This window comes from Cutaneotrichosporon oleaginosum (genome assembly GCF_008065305.1).
Source record: "Cutaneotrichosporon oleaginosum strain ATCC 20508 chromosome Unknown ATCC20508_contig04, whole genome shotgun sequence".
In the NCBI taxonomy this organism is placed as follows: Eukaryota; Fungi; Basidiomycota; class Tremellomycetes; order Trichosporonales; family Trichosporonaceae; genus Cutaneotrichosporon; species Cutaneotrichosporon oleaginosum.
The window spans coordinates 811,318-827,311 of record NW_027072173.1 but is presented as its reverse complement, the minus strand read 5'-3'; the positions used below and the strand labels follow the sequence as shown (position 1 = coordinate 827,311).

General features: G+C 60.1%; 8 protein-coding genes across 8 annotated transcripts; 5 read left to right on the top strand and 3 right to left on the bottom strand.

Moving 5' to 3' along the window:
* Positions 1-155: 155 nt before the first annotated feature.
* Positions 156-2,047, top strand: COLE_04783 (uncharacterized protein; the record flags this gene model as incomplete). Its single annotated transcript, XM_018419749.2, has 3 exons — positions 156-1,773; positions 1,819-1,899; positions 1,935-2,047. The coding sequence occupies 3 exons, from the start codon at positions 156-158 to the stop codon at positions 2,045-2,047; spliced, it is 1,812 nt and encodes a 603-aa protein (XP_018280912.1).
* Positions 2,048-2,453: 406 nt separating this feature from the next.
* COLE_04782 (uncharacterized protein) lies at positions 2,454-3,139 on the bottom strand (the record flags this gene model as incomplete). The annotated part of the gene is made up of 4 exons (XM_018426478.1): positions 2,454-2,525; positions 2,568-2,693; positions 2,726-3,084; positions 3,115-3,139. The coding sequence occupies 4 exons, from the start codon at positions 3,137-3,139 to the stop codon at positions 2,454-2,456; spliced, it is 582 nt and encodes a 193-aa protein (XP_018280913.1).
* Positions 3,140-3,832: 693 nt separating this feature from the next.
* On the bottom strand, positions 3,833-4,445 carry COLE_04781 (uncharacterized protein; the record flags this gene model as incomplete). Its single annotated transcript, XM_018419753.2, has 2 exons — positions 3,833-3,867; positions 4,034-4,445. The coding sequence occupies 2 exons, from the start codon at positions 4,443-4,445 to the stop codon at positions 3,833-3,835; spliced, it is 447 nt and encodes a 148-aa protein (XP_018280914.1).
* A 371-nt stretch (positions 4,446-4,816) lies between these two features.
* Positions 4,817-7,062, bottom strand: COLE_04780 (uncharacterized protein; the record flags this gene model as incomplete). The annotated part of the gene is made up of 2 exons (XM_018421219.2): positions 4,817-6,025; positions 6,112-7,062. The coding sequence occupies 2 exons, from the start codon at positions 7,060-7,062 to the stop codon at positions 4,817-4,819; spliced, it is 2,160 nt and encodes a 719-aa protein (XP_018280915.1).
* Positions 7,063-7,266: 204 nt separating this feature from the next.
* On the top strand, positions 7,267-8,361 carry COLE_04779 (uncharacterized protein; the record flags this gene model as incomplete). Its single annotated transcript, XM_018425217.1, has 6 exons — positions 7,267-7,389; positions 7,422-7,598; positions 7,631-7,678; positions 7,804-7,906; positions 7,976-8,207; positions 8,256-8,361. The coding sequence occupies 6 exons, from the start codon at positions 7,267-7,269 to the stop codon at positions 8,359-8,361; spliced, it is 789 nt and encodes a 262-aa protein (XP_018280916.1).
* A 2,060-nt stretch (positions 8,362-10,421) lies between these two features.
* On the top strand, positions 10,422-10,919 carry COLE_04778 (uncharacterized protein; the record flags this gene model as incomplete). Its single annotated transcript, XM_018422438.2, has 1 exon — positions 10,422-10,919. One exon carries the CDS (start codon positions 10,422-10,424, stop codon positions 10,917-10,919), a length of 498 nt encoding a protein of 165 aa, XP_018280917.1.
* A 348-nt stretch (positions 10,920-11,267) lies between these two features.
* Positions 11,268-11,775, top strand: COLE_04777 (uncharacterized protein; the record flags this gene model as incomplete). The annotated part of the gene is made up of 2 exons (XM_018425218.1): positions 11,268-11,667; positions 11,705-11,775. The coding sequence occupies 2 exons, from the start codon at positions 11,268-11,270 to the stop codon at positions 11,773-11,775; spliced, it is 471 nt and encodes a 156-aa protein (XP_018280918.1).
* Positions 11,776-12,763: 988 nt separating this feature from the next.
* COLE_04776 (uncharacterized protein) lies at positions 12,764-14,973 on the top strand (the record flags this gene model as incomplete). Its single annotated transcript, XM_018419758.2, has 5 exons — positions 12,764-12,981; positions 13,017-13,162; positions 13,217-14,091; positions 14,130-14,612; positions 14,665-14,973. 5 exons carry the CDS (start codon positions 12,764-12,766, stop codon positions 14,971-14,973), a joined length of 2,031 nt encoding a protein of 676 aa, XP_018280919.1.
* Positions 14,974-15,994: the final 1,021 nt, after the last annotated feature.

The window sequence follows — 15,994 nt, the reverse complement described above, 5'->3', positions numbered from 1 at the left end:
ACACCGCTACTTGCACAGTCCCACACTCACTCACCCTTCTTACTTCATATCCCAACTCTCTCCCTCGAGCTCCCTCCCGCACCACCATCTCGCTATCCTCTCTCACTCGCCCAAGATTCTTAGTTTGAGCCTCGGCCTTCACGTCATTCTCGGCCATGCATCTCCCACACATCCTCGTCGTCCTCACCCTCCTAGGCCACGTCGCCGCCCTCGGCATCAAGTTCAACGTCACCCTCGCCGGCTACCATTTCGAGGGCACGCTCGCCATCGGCCTCGGCATTCCCGACTCGGTGTGGAAAGAGGACCCTGCGCCCTTGGGCAACAATTCCACCGATCTCTCCTCGGGCGACCCGACTGACGCCTCGGAGCCGTACGGGCGCGTCTCACCCCCCGCAATAGACGCTCCCCTCGCGCAGATTTCATCTAGTCTCGAGGTGCGCGACGCCTCGCCGGACGACCATATTCCTCCTCATTGGAACCACATCGACATCTGCCGCCGCGGCGTCTACCGTCTCGACCAGAAGAGGACTCCACCCGCGCCTCGTCCCGATAAGCGCCGTCTCCCCAGCCGCCGTTACCTCAGGCTTGCTGAACGCGATTCTGACAATACGCTCCACGCATCCCCTAGTCCCGCCCGGAGTCCCGAGAGACCACCTTCCCCGAACTCGAAGCGCCCGTGGCTCATGGAAAACGCCCAGGCCCAGAACGAAGGAACGGGCGGGGGCGGCCCCATACGCAATGAGGCTAGGAATACGGAGGGCGTCCACGTACTCGAGCAACAGCGAGAAGTTTTGCCGCGCAGGGCCGCCAACGGCAACTCGCACACTTCCGAGAATGAAGGCCCCGGTTTCGAGACGACCGCCGATCTTGGCGTCGCGCAGGCCGAGGTCGAGGTGCAGGAGGACATTGAAATTGAATTTGCAGTCGCCGGCATCACCATTGTCGAAATCGACATTGGCGACGACGACGCTGGGCGCGAAGATGGTGCCCCCAACGTCGAGGTTGGCCGCCAGCTTGCCCCTCTCGCTCGGGGCCTTGAACTCACCGCAGCCCTTCCGTTTCTGGGAACTAGGGTCGAAATCGAGGTCGACGAGGATGCGGATGTTGAAATCGAAAGCCCTTTCGCTGATATCGAGGTCGAGGTGGAGGACGATGATGAGGTCGAGGTCGAAGTAGAGAGCGGCCCGGCCAATGCTGAAATTGAGATCGAGGACGACGAGGACACGGATGACGAGGATGACGACGCTGATGACGATGATGACGATGACGATGGTGAAGATGGGGATGATGAGGATGGTCATGACGAGCAAGATGAGGACAAGGACGAATCCGAGCCGACCCATCCCGAGCGCCGCTTGGCTTGGAGCAAGCGCGCTGCTGATGGTCAGGAGCCCGGCGCCGACGGGCATTCGGACAGCTACAGCGCCTACGATTACGACGAATCAACCTCGGGATACTCGGTTCCAGATGTCAACTACGCCGGCTATACTACCGACAATGTGCTGGCCAACAAGCGCAATGCGGACCATAGTCGTTCCCTTCTGAAGCGCTCTACCTCTGACCGCGCCGTCGGCGGGGGCACAAAAGACACGGATGGTTCTCCGGATCCCCCTCACTCCCACACTGCTCGTCCCGGTGCAGAGTTTGGTACTGTCGCCACTTCCGATGGTGGTAGTCCGACCAGCGACATATCCACTGGCTGCAACGAGGGGGAAATTCGCTGCACGCGCTTTGGCTCGTGCCTTCCTAAAACGGTCAAGTGCTGCAAGCACGGTGAGTCAGGCACTGTCCGTTAGCTGTGAGTCGGATTGATTGTAGGCAAAACCTATTGCCCCGAATCGTTCTACTGCATCAACAATGGCCAGAGCTGCTGCCGCGTCGGCAAGTGGTGCCCTCTTTGTGAGCATGTGATGGTTCAGCTTAATTAACGCCAGATGTCACAGGCACCATAAAACGCGGCTCCCTCGACCTGGTGAACGTTGTGAAGGCCGGCGACTCACGTCTCGGAGACTGGGCCTTCCTCGTTGCCATGGATTTCAACCTGTGATCGTGGCCGTCAGCCACGACACCGGATCACTGTTTATTTTCGAAGAAGATAGGAGGGAGAAGCAGAACGTTATATAATGAAGTTGCAGAACTCGGGCGCTGTATCTCTGTGGCACGTTCGTCCCATCCAGTGCCCAAGATCTATGTCGCAGAGGTAGCCCATGACTTTTAATGGAGGTCAGTTTCAATGTTGGCGCTCTGTAGCTGCGATGTTGTCCTCACGGCGGCGCGCGGCAGTCTACTGTACCTGGGCAGAGAATTTACTCGGGTATTGCTTCATCACATTAAATTCTGATACATCAGGATATAGTATGAGGTATGTACGTAAAGATATTCCAGCGTGCTGCATTCTGCAGCTTAAGACAGTGCACGAGAACGTGACAGGTCGTTCATCACTCAACAGTCATTCAAAGGAGGGTGGAGAAGGCGACGAGCGCGGCAGCGACCGCGCCGCCCGACACAGCCAACGACGAGAGGGCCTACCGTCAGTCTCTCACACGTCTGCGTTCGTCCCTCCTCACCCCGCTGCCGATGCCGAACCTCTTGGCGCAGTACCGCTTGTTCGTGGTCATGTTGAGCTGCGCGGCCTCGGAGAGCTGCGTAGTCTCGCGCGAGCACTTGTAGCACTCTGCGACCTGGTCCTGTTTCTGCCATGAGCTGCGCCCTTCCGCGCACGCACCTCGCACAGCCGCTTCTCGAGCGCCTCGGGTCTGCTCATACACTCAGCCACGCTCTTGCAGATGTCGTCTACGCGGATCACGCAGCTGCTGCAGCTCTCCACACCCCAGGGGGCGACGGGGGCCTCGGGCGCAGCGTACGTGTACGTCTCGCCGGCGTAGGTCGTGACGAAAAAGCTGGGAGAGGCGGAGGCGGAGGCGGAGGCGGGGGCGGGGGCGGGCGTCACCGACGCGTTTGGGGCCGCGGACGACAGCGTGCCGTTGTCGAACTGGCGCGCCGTGAGCTCGGCGCCGAAGTCGAGGCGCAGCTCGGCCGGGAGGTACAGGCTGCGAGGGAAGGGCGTGGCGGCCGCCACAGTAGCTGCCATCAGCGCGGCCGCGACACACCTACCGAGGAGGAGGGTGGAGGCGAGCATTGGAGCATGGGGATGAACGCCGAGGCCGTCAGCTGTTCTTAAGTATCCGCGAGCGTGCAGCTGGTCCGTGTTCATGCCGGCGCGAATAAGCGGAGCGCACGTCCTGAGCGCCGACCTCTGCCGCCAAGCCGATGGCGCACGGAGCCGTGAGCGCGGCACCCTCGGCTCTTGGAAACTTCGGCGTCACGAGCCCGCCGAGGCAGCACCGCTATCTCGGCCGGCGCACGTGACCCCTCGCATATCATCCCCAACCGCTGTCCCGTTGCCAAGACTGTGAGCTGTGCAAGCCCCGCGGGACGACTCAATTCCCCGCCTCCACCACCGCGACTGCTTTCCGGACGATCTGTTCCTGGCCTAAACGCCACCGCCCATCGCCGGACCTGAGCCTCATCGACAAGGTCACGTGCACGAGTGGCGAACCAACTTCCTCCGTCCGCCGAGCATGCGGACTGTTCATCACCACACGGTGTTTGAGGCAGGGAGGGCATTGAGAGGTTCAGTGGCGTCCTTGTCACTGATGGAAGCGGTCCGCCGTGTGCTGTATATTGCGTAACATGCGGTACATATGCCGCCACTTGGTCTGCATAACTAGCCAAGCGTTCAGGCAATTCGCTGGCTAGACCCAACGCCAAGCGTCCTCCGTCATCGTGTGGCTCTTGCCCGCACAGCCTTCATCCGAACCCCAATCAGCTCCTATCTACTCGCGGCCAGCATGCCAGGACAATAAGCTCCGCGGCGCCCACAACCGCGGCCACCACCTCGACCATGTCCCTCGGCGAGACCGCGGCCTTGTCGTCCGTCGTGAACTCTTCCGTAAGCTGCGCTTGTCGTCAGCTTCCCACAAGCCAAACTCCCGAAACTGACCGGCAAAAATGCGCCGCGAAGCGAAACTGCTCCACTCCCATTTAGCCCGGCGCAGCGTATCCAGCGCGTCGAGCTGACTCCCCGCCCCATGCTTCTTCGCCAGCTCGGCCAGCTGCTCGCGCCCATTCAGCTCGACCCACCAGCTGTCGAAATGCGCCTCGCTGTTGGTGGGCTGCACGGGGCCGAGGGCGTGGAGGACGAGGAAGAACGACGCCTGCAGGACGCGGTCGACATGGTCGTACCGCCGCGGCTGGCCGGCGGGCGCGTCGCGCACGATCGAGTCCTTGATCGGCTCGCCGTGGCTGAAGATCGCGTGCAGCATCGCTGACTTGGCACCAGGTATGCGGCCTGTGATTTTCGCAATGGCGGCTTCGGCATCACGCAGATGTGCGGCGAGGAGTGGGGGTGGGTGCTTGGAGTAGTCTGCGTCGTTCGGGGCCATGTTGAGGTGCTGGAGGGAGAGTGTCGCATGTCGGGAAAGAATGTGCTGCAAAGAAGCAATGGGAGTGCAGGCCGGGGCGCTTGAACGTCATCAATTCGCACGGCATCGCTGTCGTCAGCAGGCAAGAGGCAAGAGGCATGACGTGAACATACATACACATTGCGTCAAGGTAGTTCTCCAGTGCGCCAGACAGGACACCTTCACAACTCCAGCCTCGACTGCGCTTTCCACGACCATCTCAAAGTGGGAGGGCGTCTAGTAATTGGTGACGTATAATCGTGCTTTAAGTGGGTGTCAGTGACCATCCATGTCCATTCCTGCGTCATTCATAAATGCTAGCATCGGCACAAGAGCGGCCTCCTCCACGCTCATCATACATGGCCCCCAGACATCTTTCCCCACCCCGCCAGCTCGGGGCCCAGCGCCTGCCCTCCGTCGTTCCGGAAAAATGCGACAATCTCATGCAGCGGCAACGCCACACGCACCTTTGCAAACCTTGGCCCGGCACTAGCCGGCCCTGCTTGGGCGAGCAGACCGAGGGCGCGGCACTGATGAAACGCGCTCCTCAGCAGTGTGAGTGGCCAACGTGCGCGCCCACTTCCAACGAGGCGCGAGCGAGCAAAGCGGGCGTACTCGTCCTCGACCTGAGCGAGGGAGAACTCGGTGCGCCCGGCGTACGAGAGATGCTTGGCAACAATGAGCACGCCAAGTGCAGGGGCCGGGAGGCCACGCAGCTTTGCGGCGACCTCGACCTGGCCAAGTTTCGCGCCCGCCCTCGTGGGCCCAGTGCTCCACCCGCCCAACTCGAGTTGCGCGCGCACACTCGCTGCCACACCGGGCACAGAGAGGAAGTCGAGCCGGCCGCTCAGGACGGCCGTGAGCGGCTCGATGAAGGGGCGGAAGAGGAGGCGTACGTCTGTTGTGAGGGCTGCCATGCGGTCGAGGGTGGCAGAAACCGTGGGGTGTTCCAGCAGCATGTCGACAGCAAAGGCCCAGTCTTCTTGCCACTGGCGCATGTCGCGTTCCTTTGCGAGCTTTGCCTCGTCCCACGAAATCAGGGCTGAACGGAGGACAGCGCGCCATCCACGCCCTCCCGGCACGAGAGGCGAGACGACGCGCCAAATGCGATGCGAGAAGCGCGACTTCACGCGCTTTTCCAGGAGCAAGATGGTGTCGATACGAGATGTGAGGCCGACGACGCAAATTCCTCGCGGCGTGCTCTCCACAGGACCTGTTTGACAGGATTGTACAACGTCAAGGAGGCAGTAGAGGAGGGCCTGGCGGGCATGTTCAGTGAAGAGGTCAAACTCGTCGATGATGATAATGATTGCGCGCGGAGATGGCGCTTGGAGAAGTGCCAGCAAATGACTGGGCAGCGTTGTGGGTGCGTACGCGATATCGCCCGCGTCCTCCTCGACAGCCTCCTCTTGATCCTCGAAAGTCCGATTTTCTCCTTCCGCAATCTGGCGGCCCATTTCGCGGATGGCGCGGCGATCATCCGTTTGCGCTAGGCCGGAGAGCCTAACGACAATAGGCGCGTCCGCGCCAATTGGAAGATACCGGAGCGCACGCTCGACAGTCTGGCGTCAATTGCTAGCCAAAATTGCGCCGTCGCCCAGGGCATGCAAAGGACTCAGGAGCCTTGATCGGCCACTGCTTCACTCACCTTCGTCTTGCCAGTACCACGTGGCCCCGTCACCAATGCCGAGTTGCCTTCTCCCCGCTCGATTGTCCCCTTGAGAAGCGACACCAGACCTTGTAGCGCCTCGTTGTCCTCCTCGTTCGCAAAAGGAAGTGGCTCGCGTTCGGTGCCCGTGAGAGTGGCAAGGATCTGCAACACGTGTTGGCGGGCGCTTGCAGGAAGCGGGGCGATGGCCGGGCTCTCGGCCCGAGACTCAGGTAGGGGCACGTCTAAACGCACGCCAGCGTCCTCCTCGACTTCCGGCTCCGGCTCAACTTCGGCAAGCGCCCCATACTCGTCCTTCTCGTCTGTATCTTCCGTGTCCTCTGTGTCGTCGCGCCCGTAGGTACGCGCCGCCACAACGCGGCCGCTGCGAGTGGTGCGGGGTGCGTGCGCGTCGCCCTCGAAAGTGAAGTTACGAGCCTCGCGCTGTCGCCGCAGGCGCTCGTTGGCGCGAAACGCCTCGCTCGAGACAGTGTCGGCGTGGCTTTGGCTGCCGAATGCTTCAATGTCGAAAGATGGGAGAGACGTGCGCGGCTTCTTCACACTTCGCACTGCCGCGAGGGAGGCTGCCACTCGCTTGCCGGACCGCGGCGTCTCCTCGGCATCCTCCGCCGTCTTCTTGACAGGTGTTCGGGATGGTGTCGCCTTCTTGGCTGGAGATTCGGTACTGGCTGGGGTCTCCTTCTTGGCAGTTGTACGAGTTGCGCGTATCGCTGCAGCCTTGGACTTGAGAGAGCTCTTGGGCGCAGTATCGGGGCTCGATGCAACCCTCTTCTGGGGCGAGGCCTTCGCCGCGCTTGTTGTGTCTTTCGCAGTCCCCCTGGGCGTACCCCGCTTACCGTACGTAATGGGCTTTGCCGGTGTGCGAGTCGTCCTCCTCCTTGTTGTTCTGCGCTCCTCCTCAGGCGAGCTGGGTATTGGTTCGTCCGCCATGTTGCTGCTAGCGAGGAGGTGGGTGAGGAATGCGGATTTTAGTAATGCAACAACAAAGTTGGAGCGACGTTGACTTGTCTTCGAGACGCGTTCAGGCACAAACACATTCCAGGCACCGCTAAGTGGGAGGCGTATTCACCCTCACCCCGACGTCGTTCATCTACAGTGGATGCGCGAACAGGGATTCACCACAACACATTAACCATGGACCTCGACAAGCCGCTTGAAGACATGATTCCGAAACGTGGAGGTCGCGGAGGAGGTCGCGGTGGTGCGGAGCGCAAGCCCCGTCTTTCGCGCGACCGCCGTGAAGCTGCGCCGTACGCGGTGAGTTTGGAACAAGGCACAGCTGACGATAGCGTCCGTCCCCGCGCTCGACGGAGGACAAGTGGGTGCACGACGCGTACGAGGGCCGGGCTGGACGCGGCGGACACGACCTTCGTGACCGTCGCCCTCCAACGGATACGCCCGTGAGCTCGTCGCCGCGGATCGAGATATCGGGCTTGCACTACGAGGTCACCCCCGAGGACCTCAAGGTACGTTGTCATTCCTGCTCTTCTGACAACAGACCATCTTTGAGCAGGCCGGCACGATTGTGCAAGGGCCTAACATTTCCGTAAGCGTCTACCTCGGCTGGTAGCCCCAATTGCAAGCCGAACACGATCAATGAACTGAGCTCACGCGCCTTCCTATTTGTTTGCTCACGTGCGTTTCTACAATGGACGGGCTAACAGGCAGTAGTACGACCGCTCTGGACGTTCCACGGGATCTGCGATTGTCGAGTACGCGACGCCGCAGATGGCCAAAATCGCGATCAACAAGTTTGACGGCGCGATGACAAAGGGTGCGTGGAACCAGCCAGGAGGGATTTTAGATCTCGAGGAAGCGCGAGAATGCGAGGCGCTGACAGCAGGCCAGACGATCGCGATCAAGCTCATCGCTCCGCCGCGCGCTCCGAAGGCTGACAAGGCTGAGTCCTCGCTCCTTGCGCGCCTCGGCGGTGGGTCCCTCAAAAGCCGGATCGGCGGAGGTGGCGGCGTTGAGAGTGACTCGCGCTCGCGTCGCGATGAGCGCCCGCGGGACCGTCCTCAGCGCGGCGAACGCGCCGAGCGCGGTGACCGTGGCGGAAGGGGCGGGCGTGGCCGGTGCGTGTCTACTTCAGCCTGCCTTTGACTTTCTGAAGCTAACGTCAGCGGAGCTAAGCCCAGGGCGGAGCGCAGGAAGCCGGCCAACGCTGACGATCTTGACAAGGAACTTGACGGGTTCATGGACAAGTCGGGGGACGTCAGCATGGCGTAGACAACGAAGCAGAGTAACCTGTGTGCCAGAATGCGAATGCAGGCACCGAGGGGCTTGCTCACTTCTGATGTCTGATGAAGTGCGATGTCCGAGGCGAAGAAGCCTCACAATCAGAGGATGATGTGGCGGATGGTCCTCGCCTACTAATGATCGCCATCATGTTGTGCGCCAGTTGCATTGATTTGCACCTATGTGCTGATACTCACTCACCTCATCACAAATATAACCTGTCTGTGTGCGCATGCTCTTTCTCCCCATCTCTACATACATCCGCCTCCTAGTTCATCTCGCCATCTTTCTCTCCATCCATCTTTCCATTCATCGCTCTGTCCTGCCCACCTACTTCACCATAACTTCAGCTGTCAATCTCTTCATCTCTCCAGCTCTCCGCCCCTCACTCTCTCCCTTCTCCATCCCTCCATCTCACCCGCGCCGACGTCATGACCATTTTCAAGACGCGTGAGAAGTTCATTGCGCGTGTCAACTATCAGCACGTACCCATGATTCCCCCACGTCCACCAACGCCACCCGAGATCCCAGCAAACCCGCCCACGTTGGAGCAGCAGCAAGTTTTGAACCTGAAGGATGGCGATCAACCAAAGGAGACGCAGGTGGTCAATACAGTCACGCTGCAAGAGTTCACGCAGGCGCAACAGGCGACACGGGACTCCCGCCGTTCTGTTCACAGCTTCCGCCATGCGCCTATTACAGAGGCGCGGCCGTCGGCTCAAGCAAACCCTCACGCTCGCCAAACACCCAATACCCTCAACGCGAACGAGACACACACAACACAGTTTGCCTACAACACGCACCTCTCTCAACAGTACGGATGGGGGCAGCCGACCCACGCTCGTAGCCCTGGCGCGCACCACGGGCAACACCATCAGCGTGCGTATACGAACTGGGCGCAGGCGACCCAACCAGCTCCGAGCACCACAGAACGTCAGCATGCCTCCATGAACTGGGCCCATCAACCGGCCCAGGTCTCGAGCAATGCAAATATGTATCCGCACCAGCAGGCACATGCCCCCCAAGTTTTTGCGTCGCAAGCTTCCGCCGCCCCTCCCACAATCGCTCAGCCGGTCGCTGTTGGCGGGATTTTTCCTTACCGCTGTGGCCCCTCGCCGCAGCCGCCCGCCCCGCGGGCCTCACAGCCGCAATATCTCGCTGTCCCTCAGGCTCCAGTGGCTCAACACGCCCCAGCCACCCAGCCCGTTCACTACTACGGAACGGCCCCGTCGTGGAACCCCACTTACCAGGCCTTGCCGGCGCAGTACCCCGCCTACCAGCAGGTCCCAGCAGCTCAGGGGACGGCAGCCCTTCCGCAAGCCCAGACTTATAGGAAGCCTTTGCCGCGGCCCCCCGTTCCGCAAGCCTCATCGCAAAGCTTCGTCGCATACTCTGGTCAACGATATGAGACGCCCTCGCCTTGGCAGCCCTCCCTGCAGGCAACGCAACCGCAATACCCCACAGCCCAGCCCATGGCGCAGCAGGCTCCGCAATACCCCGCCGCCCAGCCCGTGGCGCAGCAGGCTCCGCAATATCCCACAGCCCAGCCCATGGCGCAGCAGGCTCCGCAATATCCCACAGCCCAGCCCATGGCGCAGCAGGCTCCGCAATATCCCACAGCCCAGCCCATGGCGCAGCAGGCTCCGCAATATCCCACAGCCCAGCCCATGGCCCAGCAGGCTCCGCAATACTCCACCGCTTATCAGGCCCCAGTAGCTCCCAATCCGTTAGCCTCTCAGCAAGCCTACGCTGTCCAGCCTATGGCCTACTGTAGTAGGCCCTTGCCGCAGCCCCCAACCCAGCGGACCCACGCCGTCCAGCCTTTCGCCAACCATCAGTCGTCCTTGCCGCCGGCGGCAGCTCCTCAGGTCTCCTCGCACGCCATCGCCGGCCAGTCTGTCCACAACTACGCGATGCCCTCGTCACAGGCGTCCTCGCAGCAAGCATCGGCCACCCCAACCGCTTATAACTATGACGTGCGCCCGCCGCACCCGTCCAGTTCGCAAGCCTGGCTACAGGCACCCGCCTCTCAGACCGCTCACAGTTATGATATGCCCTTGGCGCAACAGTCCGGCCCGCAGACTTGGCAGCAAGCATCGGCCACCCCGACGGCTCACACTTATGATGTGCGCTCGCCGCACCCGTCCAATCCGCAGATTTGGCAGCAACCCCAGTCCGCTCACGGTTATAGTACGTCTTCGCTGCAGCCGCCCGGCCCGCAGGCCCAACAGCAAGAATCCCCCGTCCAGCCCGCCCAATACCATCAGCCGACGTCGCCGCAGCCGTCCGCTGGGCAAACGCCAGTGCAGACTGAAACAGACCCTGTCCCACAACGCTTGGAGTTGCCCTCCACGTATCACGAGCTGCGTTCGATGACTACCGACTCCCGGACCCAGGAGTTTTTGGGAACTTTGGAGGCACTGCCGAGCGTCGAGTCCCTCGTTGGCCCCCGACACTCGACCTCGGTGACGATGAGGATGGCGCAGTATCTCCTTAGAGAAGAGGAAGAGGAACAGCGTAGGGGGATGGGAGGACCGCCTGCAGATTAGTAAATATTGTTTATGTTTATAAAGGCATGTGTTATATGGTATGAGCAAAGGATACTCCGGCTGCTTTGGTAGCGACGCTTGCTTGGGCCCGGAGGAAACAGGCCGCGCACGTCTGCCGCCCGAGACAGGAAGCTGCTCCTCCCTCGCGCCGGTCGGCGCGGAATCCGCGGTGGACGGAGGCGATGTGAACCGAGGACGTGACGAATCGACGCCCGTGCGGGCATGCGCCGTTTCAGTGTCCTCGCGGTATCACAGACGTGTGTGATGTGTTGGTGGCGAGTCATTGTTTCCATCAACACTCCAAGTATATCGTGCTGGTAAGTCGTAAATCTGACGCCCATCGCACTCATGACCAGCGTCACCAGCGACCCCCCGTCGGCTTCCGACACCAACACAGCTCCCAAGCTCCTGAGGGTCGCCGAGAACGAGGAGCCTCAGCTTCAGCCTGCGCCTCAACCCACGCCCGAGCAGCTCGAGCCAGCCCTCCAGCCCGCGTCCTTGCCAGAGTCCCCCAACCTCCTCCCCCTCGACCACCCCACAAACGCGCGATACCTCTACGCCGCGCGCGCCGCCATCATGGCCGCGGACGCGTACTCGCACTCCCTCTTCCGCACGCGGGCCGAGACTGTCCCCTCGATGAGTATGGGCCCACCCCCGCCACCGACACAGACTCTGCACACGCAGACCCAGCCTGAAGACCAGGAGGTGTCTTGGACCCTCCCGCTCTGCCCCGACACGGCGGGGCGCTGTGAGTCGGGTCCGCGTCCGGGGGACGCTGACGCCAGCGTACTGCCTCCCCACCATGTTTAATGGGATCGTGTGGTGCATGCGGTGCCGCGGGAGAGTGCGGGTGTAGGACTGTGCTTGTAGCTAGATGAGGAGGCGGTGAATGGGGCTGATGAAAGCGGCGTGATATGAACGGTCAAGGGTGAGCGATCAGTGAGATGAGGTGAGCCAAGCAAGCATCTGGTGGCGTCAGTACAGGGCGTGCAAAAGGACGACCGCGTCCGAGGTCAGAAGAAGAGGAAGACTGCGGCTTGTCTCTCAGATGCACCATGCTCGGTGCCGCCATGCCTGAGTAGGAGTTGCGGCATTGTTATTGTTTTTGCGACGTAAGAGGTACGTGAAAGGGTGAAAGAGGAGTAAACACAAGAGGATTGTAACGTTGTGGTTTGACCATGGGATGGGTTGTGGCGATCAATCCAGAGGGGGCCCACCACTCCACCCAATTAGGTTCCGCTGAGCAAGTTGTGTATTTGTTGTGGTCGCCACCAACGCCGCGTGGCCGCGTTCCTACCTCCACAAGCGATCTCGCTCTTCTCCACCTTCTCCACCGTCGTGCTCTCTCGCGACGCTCCGCTCCTTGCTCGCTCCTCGACGCCCCTCGCTCGCTCTTTGCTCCTCGCTCTACATCTCTTTTATCCTGCGACTCCTCCGTTTCCTCTCTTTTTACTCTCTTCTTCTTCATCTTCATCTCTCCTCCCACTCTCATTCCCTCTCTTCTTTCGCTTCTCTCTCCCTCTCTTCATCTTCCATCCCTTCACTCTCCATCCTCGCTCCATCAACTCATTGCTCACTCCTCCTGTCTCCATCACTGCACTTGTTTGCTTCCCTCATCGTCGCCGACACACGGCCGTCTTGGGCCTCGCGCCTTGTCTCCCTCCCGTCCTCACTCGCTCGAACTGTTGTCAAAACAACCCTCCACTATTCACTCCACCATCCAACCCCTCCCCCGGGACAAGACACTCCCATAACGTCCCCCAGGCGTAAGGCCGATCAACGTCGACGGCTCATACACCTTTGGACATCACGCATCCCATCACTTCCCCCACACAGTCTCCTGTATGCTCGAGCTTATGTCGAGCCACGACACAGACTTCACCCGCAGGCTCCGAGCCGTTGCCTCGGCCTCGCCAGGCCCATCACGAACCAAGCGATCGCACCATCCATCCCGAGATTTTGACCGCGATGTATTTGGCGAGATTGAACCGCCAGCCGCGCGAGGTACAAGCCCAAAGCTCAAGGAAAAGGGCAAAGCCGTCGAGCGAGACTATGGAGACCGGTATGTCAACACTGCGTGGCTTGGTCTGACCGCAGGTTCATCCCCACACGCGAGGAAGCAGACATTCACACAGCGTACTCGCTCCTGACCGAGGATGGGGGATATCACAACGGACTGAACAAGCCGCGCACACGCGGAAAGAATGTCGCCAGCTTGAGCTCGGATGCAGAGGCCCGAAGGGGTGCGTATCTTGGCTCCTCCATCGTCCATGCGAGCAGTATGCTGACCCCGGCAGAAGAAGTGCACAACACCTTCTCTCATCTTCTGAAGATAGAGTTGTTGCCCGGATCCATCACTCCGTCTCGATCCACATCGCCAACCGGCAGGCCGTCACCATCTCGCCTCGGGCGTGGGCGCAACGTTGTCACCTTCACCACATCAAATCACCAGAACCTTCCAGTGTCCAACGCTCCACAATCGAGCGCTGGGACGACCCCCTTGCACCATCACCCACCACCCGGCGTCACGGGCGATCGAGCAGACCGAGAAATGTCACCCGCTTCGCACCTTCCTCCGCTCCCCTTGCACGCCCCTTCCACCCCCACATCAGGTCACACACGTCCACCAGGAGCCGGGCCGAGCTCCAACCAGGCTCGCGCACACCAATCGCAGGTCGCGCTCACGTCTGCAGCCGCCGGGGCAGCTACCCCACCCAGTCGCAAGATCGCATACTCTCCTCCACCAGGTAGAGCGTCGCCGTCAACGCCTTCCAAGAAGCGTGTCTACACTTTCTCCTCACCCGCGTCAAAGAGGATGGCAGAGCTCACAAATGGCAACAACCTCGACGATATGGGTCATGAGCGGTATAGTCTCAGTCCTGTGGGGCGTAGCACTCAGAGCGTCCTCCTCAGTCCACGCAAGAGCGTAAGACAAATCTCCCGAACCCCCTTCAAGGTCCTCGATGCGCCCGAATTGCAGGACGACTTCTATCTCAACCTTGTGTCCTGGTCGCAATCCAACGTTCTCGGTGTTGGGCTTAACAGTTGCGTTTACCTGTGGAGCGCACAAACCAGTAGAGTCACCAAGTTGTGTGACCTGGTTGCCTCGCAGGGTGAGGATGGAGGAGATCATCCGCCTGACTCTATCACTGGATTGGAGTGGACGAACAAGGTAGGAGATTGGTCCAATGTCGTCGAGCTGACACTAAGGGGAGCACCCTCGCTATCGGTACCGCTCGCGGAGTCGTCGAGATCTGGGACGCCGAGTACTGTAAGCGTATCCGAACAATGACTGGTCACAACGGACGAGTGGGCTGCCTCGCATGGAATCACAACATCCTTTCCTCTGGTTCGCGGGATCGCACCATCCTTCACCGAGATACGCGCATGCCACAACACTACATGCGTCGCTTGTCTGGACACCATAAGCAGGAGGTGTGCGGTCTCAAGTGGAATCCCGATACGGATCAGCTGGCTAGTGGTGGCAACGACAACAAGCTGTACGTCTGGGGTGGTACGGACAATCGTCCCACATGGCGATTCGGTGAGCATCGTGCTGCCGTCAAGGCAATTGCTTGGAGTCCCCACCAACGAGGCGTCCTTGCCAGCGGTGGAGGTACCGCCGACAAGAAGATTCGCTTCTGGAACAGCTTGACGGGAGGCCTCGTGAGCGAGTGGGATACTGGGTCGCAGGTGAGTCAACAGTCTGAATCTCGACATAAAAGTGATAAGAGTTGACACGCAGGTATGCAACCTCATGTGGTCTCGCAACTCGAACGAGATTGTCTCCACTCACGGCTACTCGGCTGGTCCGATCCAGAACCAGATCCACATTTGGCGATATCCCTCGATGACCCAGGTGGCCACGCTTACAGGTCACACGTTCCGTGTACTTTACCTCGCCATGAGCCCTGATGGACAAACTATTGTCACGGGCGCTGGTGACGAAACGCTTCGATTCTGGAATGCGTTCCAGCGGCCAAGCGGAGAAGGTCGCGTCAACCTGTCGTCTGGAGGCCCAAGTGGCCTGAATCCATTTGCCAAGTTGCGATGATCATGATGAAGTTGAAGAGGTGGAAAATGGTATCTCGTTATAGTAGTCTGACATTCCGGTTCTCGTTCCATGGCTTATTAGTCGTCCACCTGTATTTAGCATTTATGACTCCATACATCCATGCATGGTCGTGTCTCATTGAGTGTAAAGTTGCGGGGTGTCGAGTTGTCGGCTGACCTGCAGATCAGTATAGTTGAGGTCCTGGGGGGTCCTGGGTGGGGACCTTGGAGACGAGTTGGTATCCAAGTTGATGCAATCAAGGACGACTGGTTGCTAGCGTTATAGAGTTGTGAGTGATGGTTATAAAGTGATCAGCAGACGATCAAACGAGGTGGAGGTGGAGGTGGATCGTACTGGAGAGGGATGTGGAGGTGGAGGTGGAGAGCATGGAGAGGGAGAGAGTGATCGAGAGTCAGGGTGCAGGCACCACAGGGTCTTTGATTAACTGCTGTTGCCACTCACTTCACTCAGGGTGCAGCATCAGCGGCAGTTCAACGGCAGCGACGCGATCCGGGCAGCGAGCAAGCGACTGCAAGCGACTTGGATGAGGTGGGCAGCATGGGCAGACAGATACCTCCTTCGACAAGCCAACTGTGGTACAGTTGAACAGACGTTTCATGCTCTCAACTGGCGCAATCATGGTTTGATCCATGCATCAAGTGATCCAGTGGTCAATGCCAAGAGGTGACTCGCTTGATGATGTGGAGGGAGGCCGAGCGAGGAGCGAGGCCGAGGGGTACCGGTGACCGTGCGCAGATTGCTCGTCACCACTTGCTGCGCCCTCCCACGCATCCGCGCCGCCGAGCTTGCATTTTCCTTCAGACATCCACACCGATCATTTCCCTCGTCACTAGCCTCACTCTCCTCCATCCCATATCTCACCCACTCTTCCACTTCCATCCTCTCTCTGGCGTCGTCAACCATTGCTCAAAGGAGACAAAGGAGAGGACCGAGGTGAAGAAAGAGAGGATCAGATCAAAAGGACAGTCGGGTCCCGCCCATCAAGGCACCGATCCACAAT